The sequence below is a fragment of the Spodoptera frugiperda genome, chromosome 15 (genome assembly GCF_023101765.2).
Source record: "Spodoptera frugiperda isolate SF20-4 chromosome 15, AGI-APGP_CSIRO_Sfru_2.0, whole genome shotgun sequence".
In the NCBI taxonomy this organism is placed as follows: Eukaryota; Metazoa; Arthropoda; class Insecta; order Lepidoptera; family Noctuidae; genus Spodoptera; species Spodoptera frugiperda.
Genome location: NC_064226.1, coordinates 14,751,274 through 14,771,588, shown reverse-complemented (window position 1 = coordinate 14,771,588; position 20,315 = coordinate 14,751,274). Strand labels below are relative to the sequence as shown.

The following is a 20,315-nucleotide window of genomic DNA, read 5'->3' as shown; positions in this document are numbered from 1 at the left end:
CCCGCGCGATGCGCGTGTCCCGTGCCCATAACGGAGGCGCCAAGAAAAATTAGGGGCGCCTAGATGGTGCTCGCCTAGGGCGCTCTGTACACTTAATCCGCCTCTGCTTGAGAGACTAATAAAAGAGAGAATAGATTGGATTTAACAATTTTAACCAATAACCCAACCTAACATCGCCATCTTCTATTCTTCGAAGATACAGGCTAGGAGGAGGTTCTCAATTTGGCCGGTATGTTTTTATTAACGCACTTACTTTTTTTCTGTGTGGACAACTGGACAACAATAATTATGTTGAGTTTCATAGACATTTGTGTTATTACTTATACGGGAAAACTCATTATGTACTTATGTTACCCAATCTAGATATCAGAGACTATGTTTAACAATCATGTTTACAATATACCTTTAGCATTTTAAATTTCTAGTAAGTTCTTGTTGCAATGAACCTAGTAGAACCTAATCTTTATAAATAAAAACCATTGTATTTCAAACAACAAAATAAATTATTGTGTGTTTATTAGCAACAAAAATATCTAATATAGAACATAATTCAATCAATTAGGTCTACTGCAATAAATGTTTCTCTCAATCATCAATTGTCTCCAGACCCTGAAAAAGGAAAAAAAATATTTGAAAAAATTATTTGAAAACAACAATAATTTCATAGTTTTAAATGATTAATTTAATAGTTTATACAAAAAGTATTTAAAGACTCATCAATCTGCATCAATGGCAATGAATAACGCCCAGAATGCTCATTGAATGCATATTTTATATTAACTTTTCACACAATCTAGATCACCTGTAGTACTAGTACCACGGACCAATGATTGCATAGGACAGAAAAAAATGGTTAGTGAAATGAAAAAACAAAGAACACACAAGACAACACCTCTGTCCAATAAATACTACAGTTAAAGCTTAAATCAATCAAATCAAAATTATATCAAAGGAGACAACTGGGAAGAGCAACTGTTTTCATTAATCTGATTTTATGAGTGAAGAACATCTGAGTGTGGAATCATATGAAAAAGTAATAACAATAGTGGTATCCAGCTTAACAAAATGATATAAAACCCAATGTTTTTCTGGTCAGGGACCACTTTCCCCCTTAACCCCTGATTAACACCATTTGGTACTTTGGTACATTCAAGCTACTATAGTTTATAGTAGCTAAGTTACTTACAGTTAGTTTGTAGGGATCTCCATTGAGTCTCAGATCCCTCTGGTAAATATGGCGATCCCACCTGGAGTCAAGAGTGCGCCTGTAATGCTGCAATACAATAAAACATTATTATAATGATTTAATATACATGTATAGTCTATTCTGTTTGTCTGATGATATTAAAAAAGATCACTAGACTAGAGAGCTCTTAATTAACATTTGTATTCAGTAAACATAACATTAAATCAATTTGTAGAAGTACTAGTGGTTTGATTACAATCATGCATGATGATGGCAGTACGTTAAAGGTAGGTAAGTATAATATTATCTGTGAAACCAAAATATTTGTGATTCGGCTCTGTATGATCTATGGAAGTGTAGGACACTATGTTGAGACTGAGAGTGGTTATCTAACAAGTTAATTGTACTTACATTGCCTAATACTAAATTGTGAATGTGATAAAGACCCCATCCCGGCAAACCTAAGGCCGCTGTGATAATGAAAGCGCTGGGCAGGATTTCGTACCACATTTTCACAAATTATCGGACTAAGCAAAGTAGAAACAATTTCGTAATTCGAATGACAGTAAACTGTGTGTTACCAGAGCTACCACCAAAATCCTCCCAGCTGATAGAACAGTGTGACCAACCAATGAAAAGCACAGGTTGGTAATTTTTACTTATTCTAGCATGCATGACACTAGTTTTTTCCAGCGGCTTTGCCCGCATTCCCGTGGTATAAAAAGTGGCCTATGTATTATTCCAGATCATAATTAATCACACCGATCAGAATTTCATCTCGATCCCTTCAGTCGTTTTGTGAAGGTGTAACAAACAAACATACAAACTTATAATATTAATAGGAGTGTTAAATTACCTTTATAATACAAAACAAAATAATGCCCGTTGTACGTATTTTTTACAATATTCAACTATGTCAAGCTCAATAATAGGACTGATAGAATCTACGGGGTGGTACTGGCGAGATACTTTCAATACTTATGGAGAGTACCCGGTATTCGATTCTCGTTAACTTGATATAAAAAAAATAAGGTGCTTAATTTTTTATCAAAATGTCTCTAAAAATTTGGATAAATCTCGATGTAGGTAGGCAACAGCTGTAAAATGTAGGCACCTATGTATTTTGTGTTGATAGCGCACTGCGCGACACGTGCGTCCGCGCGGTGTCCAAGTATTCCGCAGTTAAATAAATAAATACTGGACTCTCGGTGTACTGTGTACGAAGTTTACTAAGAAGTTATTTAATATTTCATTTTTATGTTATTTTATTTCATCATATATGTTCGCATACTATCACGTCCTCAAATATTGAAGGTATCTCACCAGTCACCCTGTATAAAGTAAAGTTTGTTTAATCACGCTAATCTCCAGTTAAGCTTTATACAATATCACACTATGATTAATAGGAGCTGAGCAACGGGTGAAATAGCACAGGAGTGTGAGTGTTTAAACGCGCTAATCTTTGGGATCACTGGTTCGAATTAAAACATTTTTGTGTTTGGTAGCCTATAATATTATATTGATTGAGGAACGCTGTAGACGCTGTAGTGTAAGCTATAAACTCAAACTCAAACTCAAATCATTTATTGCATTCATGTGTACATTAAGATGATACATAATTAGGAGCATTTAAAATATCAAGCTGCGATCAATAGGAACCGAGCAGCGAGTGAATTCACGTGGGAGTAGCTAAGTTTGTATAACTAGTAAGTTGTATTTTTATTGTTAGTTGTAATCAAAAATGCTATGCAATGTAAATTCGCCTCTAAAACGACACTCTGCCAATATATTCGTATAAATAAACCATTCAATAATAAATATTTTCATTACTAACGTTTCCTAGGACCAAATAGTGTAACCACCAAAGCCCGAATCCTGGCAATCCAACGCATGTAGATATAATGATGGCTCCAGGTAAAATGTTGAACCACATTATTCCCAAATTATAATGTAATATTGATAATTAATGATTTTTAGTAATAATTTATATAAATGTCAACTCTTCTAACATACGTATGACATTGAATTATGTTTAATTTATTTTTTGGCTGCCAAGGACTTTGATAACCTTTTTTTAACATCTTTGTGCCTTGAAGTTTTTTTTTAAATAAAGGTACAAAAATGTTAGTAGTTCGTAGTAAATTATTGATGCATTAAAGTATACAGTATTTTATTCTACAAAGTACCTATATTCCTTTAACATTTAATTCTAATTTAGATTTTTTGCATATTATATAGCATTATCATGGTGGAAACACTGTTTTCTAATTATTGGCAATTATTTTCTAATTTTAATTTCTTCCTTTGGCAACACTAGTTATCGGGTCATCAAAAATGGCAGACGCACCGATCGACTGTGATTTCCCCGTTTGGGGATTAATGCCGAAAAAAGAAACGGGAGTTGTATCATTTATCACCAAAAATCCAATTTATGATGGAAGAGATACTGTTATTGCTATTTTCGACTCCGGCGTCGATCCAGCGGCTACTGGACTTACGGTAAAAACTGTCATGTCACGATTTGTTTAGTTGCAGTTTATTACAATTTGAGTCAACATTTAATTATTACTGAGGTTGCAGGTAACCAGTACGGGTGAAACAAAGGTTATTGAGAGGTACGACTGCAGTGGCTGCGGCGATGTGGACACTAGTACTGTCATTAAAAAAGTGTCTGATGGGTGCATTACCGGTCTCACGGGCCGCAAACTGAAGGTAAACTCTTCCGGAATTGAATTAAACAGCTAATAATTTGTGTTTCCTTCAGGTAGGTACTACTTCACTAGTACATTGAAATATTAATACCCACTAATATCCACTTTATCTCTGTCTGTGTCAGTTTAAATCAGCTGTCTTCTGAGTTGGAATATTAGGAATATTTCTTTTTGTTTTTCTTTCTTAGATTACCTAACTACCTTTCGATTAAAGTTTTTACTATTTTTCATCTGCTAGGAATGTTTTTTACTCAACAGAAAGAGGGTATTGTTCTCCCATTACCAGCTATTTTAGTTTTGTTATTTTAGAAGTAATTAGATATGTATGTTTCAGTAAAATAACAAAGAAATTGTTGATTCATTTCAGTGGCATAGTGCCAAACATAAATAATTTGGTTTTCCTTAAAGTAATATTTAATCAGATATACCTATGTAACTATTATTTGTATAAATAAACAATTTAATAAATTGGTTTTTATGTGCCAGAAATTTGTCAAAAATGAACTTATTAATTCTGAAATAATGATTGCAGATCCCAGAAAATTGGAAGAATCCTTCAGGAACATGGAGAGTGGGTATCCTACACCCATTTAGTATATACCCAACAAAACTGAAGGAGCGCATGCAAGAGCATCGCAAGGAACATAGCTGGGACATTGGGTACAAGCCAGCTTTTGCTGAAGCTAATAAGCAATTGCAAGATTTTGAAACTGACGTTGGTTAGTACTGTATTCTTATTGTATTTACCATTTAAGATTGATTCTCTATAAAGACATCAATTAAGATACTTGATAAATAAAAATTGAAAGTTAAGGTAGCTAATTAGAGGTAATTAGAGCTTTAATTACAGGTCTGTTGATAAGTCTGCACTTATCTGATTAAATGAAATCTTCGTCATTATAATCAGCTAGTATACAGAGGTCTTACAGGACAATGTATTTCGACATTACCCATTATATAAAAGTGCTATTTAATTACATTTAATAAATGATTGTTAAACCTATGAATTGTCCTTTTTCCAGTGTACAAGAGTGTAGTATTGAGCCCAGAGGACAAAATCCAAAAGGAGGAGTTGGAAGCCAGGGTGGAGGTGTTGCATACTGCGGAGAAGAAGTACAATGATGTCGGACCTACTTATGACTGTGTGCTGTTCAACGATGGAAGTGTGTGGAGGTATGTTGGCTTTATTTAACATAATCTGGTGACCAGCAAATAATGGTGGTATAGACAAAGTAATACAGTTACTATTTCTTTAGTTTAAATATTTTCATTTAGTTACTTGAATTTAGGTTATCAATTTACATTTGCATTAAAAGCGTGATGGAAACTAAAATTGGAAATGACAATGGTATCTGCTATTTAGTCCGCATAATAGACTAGATTAGTGTTAAGTGCCATGTGTAGAAAATTACTAATTAGAATCTCAATCTAAATGAAGTCATTCTTCTATTATTGCTTATCCTTTGTTCTTCATTTTTAATTGCAAAATGTCATGCTCATAAACAATGCTCTTAATTTAACAATAGTGTACTGCTAATCCTTTTTTGTGATTAATGATTGTATGACATTAATCTGCTTATGGGATTTATTACTCTCTCATTATAATGCAAATTCATATGGCAGTTCAATAATGAGCACTTTAGATTTAATATGTTAATAAATTCATTATAAGATAATCCAATACGTTTTTTTCTATATTATAAGCCATAAATAAACAGATGGAGCTGTTGGTAAGCCATCGCCGCCGTTCATGGACACCCGAAACGCTAGAGGCCTTAAAAGTGCATTGTCGTTGCATGCGGCCTTTTGAGGGTTAGGAATCTAAGGAAAGTTGGGCAATCGGGGATTAGGAGGAGAATGCTGCTGCCCAGTCCCTGTTATACATGCAGTAGTCCTTTCGTCAACTCTTCCTCTGCAAATGTATTCTAACACCAAATATACTTGTAGCATAACTCGCGCGTTTTTTCTGTTCACAGAGCATGCATTGACACTTCAGAATGCGGCGACCTGGCCTCAGGTCCGTTCCTGGGCGAGTACAGCGTCACCCACGAACACACGCACCTTACACCTTTTGACGAGATGACAGTCAGCATCAATGTCCATGATGACGGACAAACTCTTGAGGTCGTTGGCATGTGCTGTGAGTACAATAATAACATATGATTCACTTATATTGGTAGTGATACATATTTTATTTGTCTTTTTTTTTTACTTTTATGCATTCATAATGTATATGGGTGGATATAATGCCAACGTTTTTCCTAAATAACCTTTTTGGTAGGAACTCATTTTATGGAAGGTATAGAATTTTTTTCGTTAGGGTTTTCCTTCATATATCGAAATGATATATTTTCCTGTTTCGTTACAAAAATAATACTATCCACTTGTGATGGACAAGTTGTTATCAATATAATGCAGTTTTATCAGTATTCATGTACCCAACTGAAAGTTATTTATTGATTTTTATTGTTGCTGTGACTGAATCACAGTTTTTACACAGTTTTTCTCTGTATCTTACAAAATATATCTTTCTCATTGGTTATTTGTCTACACTTTTCCTATTAGATTTCTTGTCACTCTTGGAAAAAGTATATAACAGGATAATACCACAAAAATGTGGTTTGTATCCTACTCAATATAATCTAACACTCCAATTACAATTTTCTAGCTACGCACGGCACACACGTAGCCGCTATTGCATCAGGCTACTTCCCCGATGAACCGGAGCGTAATGGCGTGGCCCCCGGTGCCAAGATCGTCTCCCTCACCATCGGAGACAGTCGCCTGGGATCCATGGAAACTGGCACGGCGCTTGTACGAGCTTGCATTAAGGTTATGGAACTGTCCAAGAAGTTTAAGATAGATGTCATCAATATGAGCTATGGAGAACATGCGCATTGGTCTAATGCTGGGTGAGTGGCCTTATTACATGTAGCTATTGACCTTACATGTTTGGTATGACATAGTTGTCTATAAATAGTAGGTAGTTCTTGATTTGTTTTTATAAGACTTATATGGGGTTTAACTAAGGTCAATCAGTCAAAGTATTTAAAATGTGTTTTACTTGTCAGAAATTTGTGTTTAAGAGGTAGACTCGTGCTTGTAGAGAATTATATTGTGCTTAATGATTGTTTGCAGTCGTATCGGCGACATAATCTGCGAGGTGGTGAACCGATACAACGTGTCGTGGGTGGTGTCGGCCGGGAACCACGGGCCCGCGCTCTGCACCGTCGGGGCCCCGCCCGACATCGCGCAGCCTATTCTTATTGGTATGTATTTTTGCTTGATAATAGTAGTTATTACTGTTTGACCTATTAGGGTAAGAATTATAAGGATGTCGTAGTGGCCCGGAGGTTTAGGAGACCTGTTTCTCATGCATGTGTGGGTGTGGGCTTATATGGCTTTTTTCGAGTTATATGTACTTTATAAGATTATTTAGATACCAGTGACTTACAGCTAAGGAAAATACTGTGAGAAAACTTGAACTTTATATGATTGAATTGCCAACCCATCTTGAACAAGCATGGTGATAATGATAAGTGTTCAAACCTCCATGTGAGAAGAGGACTTTGCTCAGTGACTAATCTACACGTATAGATTAGTCAATAAATCAATGTTTGGTGATTCGCTACAGGCGTGGGTGCGTACGTGTCCCCGGAGATGATGTCTGCGGCGTACTCGATGCGGAGCCGCGTGTGCGGCGGCGCCTTCAGCTGGTCGTCCCGCGGGCCGGCCGCCGACGGCGCCGCCGGCGTCACGCTCTGCGCGCCCGGCGGGGCCGTCGCCGCCGTCGCCAGGTACTCCTGCCCAACATCATGCACTACTTCATACACCTTCATTACTCTTCCTCGATGTCAATAGAGTCTTGAGTCGATTCCATACAGAGCTGTCATTTGATCAGTTCCGTTAGTTATTACATTAGTTGTTATCATAAGATGTCTACTTAGAATCCTGCTGGATATAATTACATCACAGCACGGAGTTTATTATTCAAAATCCCACTGAATATATAAACACAGACTTTATTTTTGTCAATATTTGTTACAGATTTACTCTAAGAAATTGTCAGCTAATGAACGGAACATCGATGGCAGCGCCTCATGTTGCGGGTGCAGTAGGTAAGTTATTCAAAATATCCATAAAAACACACACATACATTTATTAAAAGTTGTTTCTCAAATCATTGTATTTCAGGGCATGTACAACTAGTTTCGGGCAGAACCAAAGCTAATATAAAATGAAATGCTTCCTTTGTCCCCCAGCTATGCTTGTATCTGGATTGAAAGCGAAGAACCTCGCATACTCTCCGTACTCCATCAAACGTGCGTTGGAGAACTCTGCCTCTTACTTGTCACATGTCGAGCCCTGGGCACAGGGCTGTGGACTGCTCAATGTTGAGAAGGTAAAATATACTTTAAGTTATTTGTTTTAAAGTTTAGAATATAGCTGCACAGGTGGGCATCTTAGAGTGTCATCAATGTTCAGTTTTATAACATTAAAAAGCTTTTGTAAACTGCATATAATCACTGTTCAATTACGTCTGGATAAAATATAGTTGATGTAAACATAAGTAACTTTGACTTCAGATTTTATAGTAACAATCACTCACATAAGATGTTTTTATGTTCGAAAGTATTGTAATATTTTCTGTTTAGGCCTTCGACCTGCTGGGCGAATACTCGACCTCCCCAGAACGTGACGTGACATTCAGTATCCAGTGCGGACCGAGCAATGCCAAGGGAATACTACTGAGACCGCGGGTTGATGATGTACCCAAAGACATCGGCATTACCGTCGAACCACACTTCCTACAGGACCATAACGACATGGAGAGTGAGTATAAACTTCAAACCTTATACCCATAACACCAAAGTCCACTTTACCTTACCCTAGATGTAGATTTTGTTGTCTTGACCCGTATTTTCAATTCGTAGGCCCGAAAATACCTTTGCTCAAGGATTTTCTTATGGGATGTATTTGTGACGGTACGTTTGTGATGTTTATTTAATGTAGATTGATTTTGCACAAACTTGAATAATGTATGTTGTCGAGAAAATAGAGGCAGGCAATGGTATTCTGTTCCAATGTGAAGATATTATGGTCAAGGAGTCATCATAATGCCGGCGACATGTGCGACGTTTATACCAAACTTCTTGCAATATAGTATTTTATGAATCTAATTCATAAAAGCTAGCTTTTAAAACATCGATTATATTCACCTGTGGAGGATATGCTAAGTATGTAGCCTTTTGACATTTTAGTGGAAACTTGCTAAACATTGGACATTGTTTTAAGCTTAGGTTCCAAAAAAATGGTAACATGTAGCCAGGTTTTATGTGCTAACTGTATTCTAGCCATACCAATCCTCGTACATTCCGGAAGCAGATACAAAGAAAGCTATGTATAGTGTGTGTGTTGCAGACAAGTCAGTAATTCCGAAGCAGATCGCGTTCGGCATGCGCCTGGCTCTGTCCTGCGACGCCGCCTGGCTCTCCTGTCCGCAGTACTTGGACATGATGAACGCAGCCCGGCCTTGGACTGTACGCGTCGATACCACCGGCCTTCAACCTGGACCACATTTTACTAGGTGAGTTATTGTAGTTGGTTTAATGAGATGTTGGTTAAGCTTAATTCATCGTTATTATACGAGTATTAGTATTAATGACTATCTCGTTGGTCGAGCGGTCGCAATTGCGACTGCCGGACAAGGGTCTCGGGTTCGATTCGATTTCCGGGTACCCCCATTAGAGACAGGCAAAGTATTACTGAGCTTTTTTCGGTTTTTCGAAAATTTCTCAGTAGTAGCACGGAGTCTGGAATTGTGTCCAGTATATGGAAATAGGCTCACCCCTATTACATGGGACTTATAACACAAATGGTGAAAAGTTGGTGTACATTGTATAGCGGCATTACGTGCCGTAATATGCACCTCTGCCTACCCCTTCGGGGGTAAAAGGCGTGACGTTGCGTTGCGTTGCGTTGCGTTGCGTATTATATTAGTTACAAGTTATTGTTGTGTGGTTCCAGTATCGTGGCGTACGACGTGTCAGCGGTGTCGAAGGGCCCGGTGTTCCGCGTCCCGGTGTCAGTGTTCCAGCCCGAGCCACTGCCGCTCACTGGCGCCGCGCCGCCCGCGCTCACTGCCAAGGACGTACTCTTCCAACCTGCCACCATCGTCAGGCGGTTCGTTATAGGTAAGGACGAGTCTACACTATATTATAAATACTTCAATTAATATTCTATGTTTCGAAATTGGGACAGGTGTTCATAAAAGTCTTCTATTGGGTCCTGAAATCAAAGTAGTAGTGTAGTGAAAGTAGTGGGAAGTAAATCCTGCCAGTAGTACTTACAGACAGATAAGTAATGTCATTATAGCAAAAAATGTTAGCAAGCATTTGGACCACTAGGACTTTATTCGCCAGTGGCGCCATCTACTGAACGCAAAAATGTTATATGAATCAATATACTTATAACTTGTATGTTCTTTCAGTCCCGCCTGAAGCGACGTGGGGCGTCCTAAAGATCTCAACGGAGGATAAAGAAAAGACTGGTAGATTTTTAATACATACTATGCAGTTATTGCCTAAGAAGAGCTGCAGGTGTCACGAGACACAGAAGATGATCAACGTTACTGCGGAAGCACCGACACTGTTACCCTTCCAAGTTGTTGTGAGTATTTTATGATTGTAACTTACAGAATGTAAACTTATTAAGCTCTTTAAAACTTTCGAAATACTTTAATAGAGTTTCAGCTTTATGATAAGGTGTCTGTATCTATCGAAAATCAATTCAATTCGTTGATATGTTTTTAACGAAGAGTAACTTGTATAATACATATTTTAGTGTTAAATCGCACCTAATGTTTAACAATAAATAATAAGTATTAATAATTAAATCTTTTTTGGTAATAAATACCGTTTTCTATTTATTTATTCAGGGCGGTGTAACCCTAGAAGTAGTGATAGCGAAGTACTGGGCCAACCTCGGCGACCTGGTGGTATCATATACGGTGGAGTTCCACGGTCTGCAGCCGGACTTCGGTTCCAAGTTGGTGGTGAGCGCGGCGGACGGGCTGCGCGCCGTGACGCTGCGCGCGCTGCGCCTGCAGGACGTGCAGCCCAGCGCGCAGCTCAAGTACCTCGAGCCCGCCGTCAGGTACGCTGGATTCCAGCCAGTCCATGGCTAGATGTAGACCTACTTATTCTGCCATAGTTCTTAATCACCTTCTACCAACGGCTTCTAAATATAAAAAGGATCCTATCACCTTAGTCAACTCATACCCTGTCTGTAAACAAAATTTCATCAAAATCCGTTCTGTAGTTTCGGCGTGGTTGACGGCCAAACATCTAAACAAAAAAACTTTCACTTACAAAATTAGTGTGATACTATGATATGGTGCATCGTTTATATCAGTATCCTGAAATGTTGATTACAATATTTACAATGACATGTCCTCAATCTAATGCGCTTTCGGATGGTCTTTGCAAACCTTTGCCACTGTTAAACCATTGAGTAAATCTCTATATGAAATATACTCTCTTGTAAAAGTGTCCGTATTATCATCTCGTATGATCAATATTGTATACTAATACTTTAATTTTAACAATAATTGTGTACTTAACCAAATTCTATTGATTGCAGGCCGTCAGAATCGAAAATAACCCCGTTAACAGCTCGTGATGTGATTCCGCCCAGTCGACAGATATATCAACTAGTCAATACTTATAATTTCCACATTGCTAAGGCAACAGAGGTAAGATATATACCGTACTGATTTTTCAAGAGAAACAATATAACATTTTTTTTTTATATTTGCTGTAATGTGATACAAATAGAATGATTAATTCACTTGTTCCAGGTGTCGCCTATTATATCGTTACTGTGCGACATGTTGTACGAGTCTGAGTTCGAGTCCCAAATGTGGATGTTGTACAATAGTTGTAAACAGCTCATGGCCACCGGCGATGCTTATCCTTCTAAGGTGAGAGTATTTTCTAAGTATATTTCGGATCGAATTCGAGTTGGATTTGATTTTTATTAATTCTACATTGATCAGTAACTGTTGTACATAATATTATTACAAACACACATTAATAAACACATAAAAATGGGTTTACATTGTATAGTTGCATTACATGCCGTAATGTGCACAGCCTATTTAAAAAGTGACGTTGCAAAAACAACGATTTTGGTGCAGGTTCATTCGGACCTGTGACGCGTTGCGTATTCCATTCACTGTTCACAATAAAATCCAATATAGCTTTAGCATTCTATGTATTTACCACACTTTAAAAAGGTGTTGTTTATTTATATTATGTATGTATTTTGTAGTCATACATTTGTTTCTCGTTTGCGCAGTACTCAGTGAAGCTAGAGAAGGGCGATTACACTCTGCGCCTGAACGTCCGCCACGACAATCGCCTTCTGCTGGAGAAGCTGCAGGAGCTGCCCGCCGTCATACAGCAACGACTGTCCACGCCCATCACGCTCGATGTATACTGCAGTCAGGCACAGGTCGGTACTGTACTCTATAACTCTTCATACAGCAACGACTGTCCACGCCCATCACGCTCGATGTATACTGCAGTCAGGCACAGGTCGGTACTGTACTCTATAACTCTTCATACAGCAACGACTGTCCACGCCCATCACGCTCGATGTATACTGCAGTCAGGCACAGGTCGGTACTGTACTATAACTCTTCATACAGCAACGACTGTCCACGCCCATCACGCTCGATGTATACTGCAGTCAGGCACAGGTCGGTACTGTACTCTATAACTCTTCATACAGCAACGACTGTCCACGCCCATCACGCTCGATGTATACTGCAGTCAGGCACAGGTCGGTACTGTACTCTATAACTCTTCATACAGCAACGACTGTCCACGCCCATCACGCTCGATGTATACTGCAGTCAGGCACAGGTCGGTACTGTACTCTATAACTCTTCATACAGCAACGACTGTCCACGCCCATCACGCTCGATGTATACTGCAGTCAGGCACAGGTCGGTACTGTACTCTATAACTCTTCATACAGCAACGACTGTCCACGCCCATCACGCTCGATGTATACTGCAGTCAGGCACAGGTCGGTACTGTACTCTATAACTCTTCATACAGCAACGACTGTCCACGCCCATCACGCTCGATGTATACTGCAGTCAGGCACAGGTCGGTACTGTACTCTATAACTCTTCATACAGTTTGCAGCAGTACTCAGTGTCCACGCCCATCACGCTCGATGTATACTGCATCAGGCACAGGTCGGTACTGTACTCTATAACTCTCCGCTTGAACGTCCGCCACGACAATCGACTTCTGCTGGAGAAGCTGCAGGACTGTCCACGCCCATCACGCTCGATGTATACTGCAGTCAGGCACAGGTCGGTACTGTACTCTATAACTCTTCATACAGCAACGACTGTCCACGCCCATCACGCTCGATGTATACTGCAGTCAGGCACAGGTCGGTACTGTACTCTATAACTCTTCATACAGCAACGACTGTCCACGCCCATCACGCTCGATGTATACTGCAGTCAGGCACAGGTCGGTACTGTACTCTATAACTCTTCATACAGCAACGACTGTCCACGCCCATCACGCTCGATGTATACTGCAGTCAGGCACAGGTCGGTACTGTACTCTATAACTCTTCATACAGCAACGACTGTCCACGCCCATCACGCTCGATGTATACTGCAGTCAGGCACAGGTCGGTACTGTACTCTATAACTCTTCATACAGCAACGACTGTCCACGCCCATCACGCTCGATGTATACTGCAGTCAGGCACAGGTCGGTACTGTACTCTATAACTCTTCATACAGCAACGACTGTCCACGCCCATCACGCTCGATGTATACTGCAGTCAGGCACAGGTCGGTACTGTACTCTATAACTCTTCATACAGCAACGACTGTCCACGCCCATCACGCTCGATGTATACTGCAGTCAGGCACAGGTCGGTACTGTACTCTATAACTCTTCATACAGCAACGACTGTCCACGCCCAGCACGCTCGATGTATACTGCAGTCAGGCACAGGTCGGTACTGTACTCTATAACTCTTCATACAGCAACGACTGTCCACGCCCATCACGCTCGATGTATACTGCAGTCAGGCACAGGTCGGTACTGTACTCTATAACTCTTCATACAGCAACGACTGTCCACGCCCATCACGCTCGATGTATAAAGCAGTCAGGCACAGGTTGGTACTGAACTCTATAAGTTCAAGAAAATAGCATACTCCTTTTTAGAAAGGCCGGCAACGCACCTGTGACTCCTCTGGTGTTGCGGGTGTTCATGGGCGGCGCTGATCGCTTACCATCAGATGACTCGTTTGCTCGTTTGCCTACTATTCCATAAAAAAAAAAACTGTATCTTGAGAAATACAAGCATTTATTTTACATACAAACCATACAGAAATCATACGCCGTCATATTGCCCATCATCAAAAATGCTGTTGGGAATTGGTTGTGTGCTTTCTCAAAATACTAGGTTAAATTTTCGAGAAAGAAGATTTAAGTAAAATGTATGAAAAGAAGTAATGTATTTTGAACTTCTAAATATTTTTCATTTGCAGGCATTGACTGGTGGCAAGAAATACAACTCGGGATCATTAGCTAGTGGGAACTTACTACCTCTTTATTTTGCAGCTTTACCTGCAGACAAGTGAGTATAATAAATACTCAATCATACTATTTGAATATCAAAGCTAGTCCAATTATAATTAATTTCAATTTCAGTTTATTATTGTCACGCAGTACAATACTTTTCGACAAATATGCGTCTTTGTGTGATCCGCAAATTGTTGTTTTGGGTTTGGATGTCAGGTGTATATGAACTTCTATAATTTTAAACGCACTCACGACACAGGAGAATATCCGAGTGAGGGACAACGTTTTAAAAAAAATATTCATAACAAAATTTTATTTCCGAAAGTCTAATGTTTATGTTATATTTACCGCCGCATGCTGTATGAATTAGATGCCTGTTTACATACGACATGTCCCCCTCCCCCAGAGTGAGCAGGTCGAGCCTGTCGGTGGGCGTGTCGCTGTCGGGGTCGGTGTCGTTCCCCCGCGACGAAGGGGCGCGGCGCGTCAGTTCGCACGCGCTGCAGTACGTGCCGGTGGACTACCCGCGCCGCGCGCCCGCGCCGCGCGACAAGGACAAGCCCAAGCACGAGGACTACATGGACGCCTACAAGGACTTCACTACCGGCTGGCTCGCCAAACTAGGTCCGCACACTTATTGCACGCCTGATACTAAACGATCACTGTGTTTAAGCGATTAAGATTATCGACCGAAATTCTTTACAGAAAATGTAAATTTTAAATTGAAATCGTTCACTAATTTCCCAAAATCACAAGCTATCGACTCCTTTTCTTACGCTGCGATATACTATCAAAATATCTTGTTTATTAATGTCCTATTGACTGTAAAAGAGAGATGCACAAAGGAGTACTATCATTGAATCCCGTTTCACATCAACACTAATTAAACTATTGTTGTTGACAGAGGGCGACAAATTAGAACAGGTTTATGAAGAGTTAGTGGAGAAGTTCCCAGGTTACTTGGGAGCGCACATCGCGTATCTAAACGCGCTCGACTCTCCAACTGATGCCAAAAAGTAAGTACATATAAACATTTTAACAATGAAATTGTTATTTTTACTTAAAATGCTGATTGTAATTTTATTCTGTTTTTGCAGACTACCTCATGCTAATGAAGAGCCCGATGTGACGTCAGCGTGGTGCGAACAGCTTATTTCTATTTCTGAAAAGGTAAATTAAATTAATGTTTAATTTAATATGTACAAAAAATAAAAACATCATCAAAAATTATTAGAACTTCAGACAGGGTATTTACCATGTTTATTTATGTCGATGAGTTTCCGATATTTCGGCACTGTTGCAAGCGCTATGGTCACGGATGAACTGTTATCTTTAACTGCTTTCAACTGAGTTCATCTGTCTCATCGACATAAATAAACATGGTTAATATCCCGTCTGAAGTTCTAATAATAGTGTTTGTGACCATGTCAGTTTAAAAACTTATATCATCAAAAATTATAATACATTTTATGCTTTGTCTCCAGGTAATAAAGGCTATTGACCAGGACAAGTTGCTGGCTTACCTCGGCATGAAGAATGATTCTAGGAGTGATGCCAATAAGATTAAGCAGTAAGTGCTTTATATTTTTAAGTCTTACCTTATAGCATAATAAATGTGTACAGAGTGTAGTGTATTCCAAAAGCCAAGAATGCACTTTTGAAAGTTAGACAGCAACAGTATTGTCTTTTTTGTGTCCAAATATTTGCTTGTTTTAAGATTGTTATAGATCGAGAGATCGTGCGAGTTTGTGATTATTCTGTTTGAATTGGTTGAACAAGTATAATCATTACTGAATCTCCCCAGGGAGCAGGAGAAGCAGCGCGGGTACCTGGTGGAGGCGCTGTGCCGGCGCGGCACGGCGCTGTGCCGGCTGCGGGCCGCGCCGCGGACCGCCCTGCTGGACAACATGCACGACCTGCTCAAGTACACCGACCTCACCGACACCAAGGTACCACTCACGATAGCTTTGTTAACTTTATGTATTGGGGTTTTTCTTCAAAACCAGCTCAATTTTATTTATTCTTCCAAATACTTTGTCAATAGTCAAAATCAAAATCTTTTATTTCAACTACAACACAGACATATTTACACATAACCATATTAACTTATGTTTAAACTTTTTTTTCTCAGGCGATTCACTACGGTGTATGGCACTGCTTTACATTCAAGCAGTGGGGTCGCGCCATTAAGTTGCTCATGAAGATACAGGAGGAACGTCCCTCCAAGGAGGTAGAAGAGAGACTCATAGAGGCATACCAACAACTAGGGTGGGACTTCTATGCCAAGGCCGCGCAAGCCGCTATCCCTATCAAATACCCAGCCAACTATAGACCATTTTAAGCATATGATAGTCTGACCATACACAGGGCAAGTTTCAATCTGTACTGATAGATAATTATTATTAGAATTACGGGTAAATATACTTCCATTTTGTGAAAATGAAAATATTTATGAACACTTGTCTCCTCACAGCACAGCTTCCTGTTAATTTCACTCCTTCCTACTGTCAGAATTTTGAATTACTATTTAACTTACATTTTCAAATTACCTTCTTAAGGTCACCAAGGTGCTACAAGGGATGATATTTGATCATTTTTCAGTACACATTGAAACTATTAATATTTATAAACAAAGTTATGCTTAAAGTTTAAAGCAGTTTGCTTCGCGAACATTTGTACCATGCAACTCGTTGTGGATTTGGAACATACTGTTGTTTTATATTGCAAGTATATTCATAAGAAATAATATAAAATAGTAACAGACTCTAATATGTACTCCGTTGTGATTGGAATACAATTTTATATAATGTTCATAGAAATTTTATATGAAGACGCGAATTGTCAACGATTGTATTGTTTTCTTGCAACAATACAAGTTCAAGATAAAATTCTAGACTGTTAATACTTCCTAGCTAAACTTTTAATGTTGTTACCTCAATTAATTTGTTGTCTTCCCCTGTCTTTCTTAGGATTCAATTAATTAATTATTGTTCATATGCTATTTTAAACCATATATCTATCTATACTAATTGTTTACTTGTTAACCAACATTTTAAACTCCTACAATGCTTTAATAAAGTACATAGACAAGTTGCTTACTCGGCAAGAAGTCGACACTGTTGTTGAATTGAATGTTTCCATCACTATGACAATACATTATGTCTACATGAATCTGTAGAGAATATTAGAAACAATATAAATTATGTTCTTTCAAAGTTTTAGAATGAATTGAAATGTGCACTGCCGGAGTGTTGATAAAATAAATAAAATATAAATAATATTAGGAGATTGTTTTAGTGACATAAGCTTGGAACGTGGGCATGTTGCCCAATGCTTGGCAACCTAGCATGCTTGAAAGACCAAGGAGTTTTCTATTAATTGACTTAGAAACGAGTTACTGATTCATTAAATAAGTATTAATTATATAATTTTATTTTTTAATTATGTAAGTTACATGAAGATATCTCAATAATGTTATGAGCCTCATTTAATTTTTGCATTTAAATGTATGTGCATACAGTCCATTTTTGTAATGCAAAGCTTTTATACATTTTTATACCAAGTTAATGTTAATAATGAATAGAAGATTCCTTAGTCAAATTGTATGTTATCAATAGTCGGTCGTTTGTGTTAAATAAGCCATTTTATAGTTTTAATTTTTAACAAATTATAATGACAGGGTGCTCTATGTTGTGCTCAAAATAGTTGAATGATTAAATGGACACATGAATACAATGTCAAATATATTTATAATTTATACGCAGAATGTTACGTGTATTTATTTACTGTTACACGAGTATGCGGGGTATACAGTCTTACTGAAATTAATATTTATTAAACAGCGACCGAGATTATAGTTCCAGTTCTCGATAGCTATTTTATCGAGCTGACGTGTTTTCTAGTATGAATATAGTATAGTAACGGTTCTAGTATATTAATAGTACTTACGTTGACAGCTTACATGTTATGTCTGTACATATTGGGCTAAATTTTCGTAGTCGAATATTAGCCAATCGGGTACAAACTCCAACACCAATTTCTAGGCCAATGGCCAATAAGATAGTTATAACAATATATTGTCTCAAGTACACACAGTTCTAAATAACCAAATAATGCAATAATCTAGTTATAAGTACCACTTTATAAAAGGGCTTGGTAAACAGTACACGAAGCAATCATAATAAATATATTCGGGTTGAATTTAATGATGTATTAATGAATTTTTACACGATTTGTATATGAATTTTTATGTGGCATAGTTTAATATTGAAATGGTGGGGTGGTGTCAGGATTTTAAGTACGGTAGACAAGTTTGTGAGCTCAATTATTGTACAATAAACACTTCCATAGCATATTGCGTCAGAGTTCCACATTGAATAGACGAAAAATATAATTTATGAGATAGATTTGTCCTTTCCAAACTGTTCATTTGTCATCCATGGTACATTTCCTGCTAAACAAAGTTGTCTTCCTCGTACCATCTTCTCGTACCTACTTCCGAAGCTGTTATATCTAAACTTAATAGTATAATTCATAGATCTTGTTTGTACAATATTTGTTAAGTAAATGACATAACAAAAGTTTAACTAGTTAAATAAATATTATGAAATTGATTCTAAAATTTTTATCAGACGCAAAATCTACAATGTTTCATGAATTCTCGATTCTAATTATGTGTATAAGTTTACAAGGAGATTTTTTTATTTGTATTGTACCAATGAATTGTAAACTTGTATCGTCAATTGTTGGTGCAAAGTTGCGAGTTAGTGAACGCGCTTGTCCTGTGCGACGCGACCCAAGGCCACAGGACTTATTTTAATGAATTTGTTGGATCTAAGGATGGAGAAAATAAATATTATTTGATCACTTTCTTGTTTTAGTTGCAATCCCTTTGTATTTAAATATTTGTTCATTTTAACTACAGAAACTAGTATCGGTAAATGCACGACTTGTGTTAAAAGTAATATCGTAAGGTCGCGTTCGGGAAACTAAAATGTGTGTTATCATTAATCATGAACTAAAATGTATTAGTCTATGCATTTATTTAGTTGCAGTTTACGAAAATCGTTGTGTAACCGGTTTACCTATGTACCTACCTTAGCTAAAAATGAGAGTAAGTAATATGCTTGGAAAAGCCTTATTTTATTCCCACTACTTAAATACTAAACCTAGGATACGCAATCAGGTCACCCATGTACTGCAATTTTATCTCAGAAATCTGCAGTTTCCAGCGAAATTGAATCAACTTTCAACTCGGATGCAAAACGTGGAATCGTGGCACATGGTCGTAAAAAAACCTATTTGCTGAAGACGCCGAGCGAATATTTGAGCGTAATCATATTATTTCACATTTGCAGTTTTCTCTTGCATGAATTTCTTTAGTGAAATATGGATGTTGAACGTTTAGGTTAACAAGATGGCCGCTGCACCGCGCGCCGTGCGCCAGGCAGCTACGTGTTACTGGGTGAACGTGCCTTTACCGCGAAATTGTAGGTACCGTTACAAATATCTTTTACTTATTGTGGGTCTATACATTGTAACTATTGTAAGTTTTTATAATGCACTAAGATAAACAGAAAGCGTCTGCTGGTGGGTAGGTTATAAAAGAAAATACTGTTGGGATTTTCGATTTTCGAATTCACACGACACAGTCGCACAATACTGAGCCCGTCTTCACTTTATCGCGATATTTTACGATCTCACTGATGAACCCTGATGAAACAAAAGACAGAAATAAAATTGAATTTGTCAGCACTCCCAAATCGGAGATGATTAAAGAGATTGTTCAGAT

At 38.2% G+C, this 20,315-nt stretch overlaps 2 protein-coding genes across 3 annotated transcripts; one reads left to right on the top strand and one right to left on the bottom strand.

Annotated features, from left to right (window-relative positions):
- Positions 1-125: 125 nt before the first annotated feature.
- LOC118270623 (tripeptidyl-peptidase 2) lies at positions 126-19,390 on the top strand. 2 transcript variants are annotated; one of them, XM_050698743.1, is made up of 26 exons: positions 126-229; positions 3,504-3,685; positions 3,767-3,898; positions 4,430-4,616; positions 4,920-5,070; positions 5,874-6,037; positions 6,566-6,809; positions 7,036-7,166; positions 7,532-7,694; positions 7,945-8,015; positions 8,160-8,299; positions 8,553-8,730; positions 9,319-9,484; positions 9,925-10,091; positions 10,388-10,566; positions 10,835-11,052; positions 11,539-11,650; positions 11,756-11,878; positions 12,256-12,411; positions 14,491-14,579; positions 14,931-15,148; positions 15,429-15,540; positions 15,622-15,694; positions 16,009-16,094; positions 16,329-16,473; positions 16,656-19,390. In XM_050698743.1, exons 2-26 carry the CDS (start codon positions 3,521-3,523, stop codon positions 16,863-16,865), a joined length of 3,780 nt encoding a protein of 1,259 aa, XP_050554700.1. In that variant the 5' UTR covers positions 126-229; positions 3,504-3,520; the 3' UTR covers positions 16,866-19,390. The 2 variants fall into 2 exon arrangements, with proteins under 2 accessions (XP_050554700.1, XP_050554699.1); XM_050698742.1 differs by lacking the exon at positions 126-229 and adding an exon at positions 1,579-1,830.
- On the bottom strand, positions 500-3,204 carry LOC118270642 (NADH dehydrogenase [ubiquinone] 1 alpha subcomplex subunit 1). The gene is made up of 3 exons (XM_035586377.2): positions 3,021-3,204; positions 1,187-1,273; positions 500-609 (listed from the first exon to the last, which is right to left on the bottom strand). Exons 1-3 carry the CDS (start codon positions 3,117-3,119, stop codon positions 586-588), a joined length of 210 nt encoding a protein of 69 aa, XP_035442270.1. The 5' UTR covers positions 3,120-3,204; the 3' UTR covers positions 500-585.
- Positions 19,391-20,315: the final 925 nt, after the last annotated feature.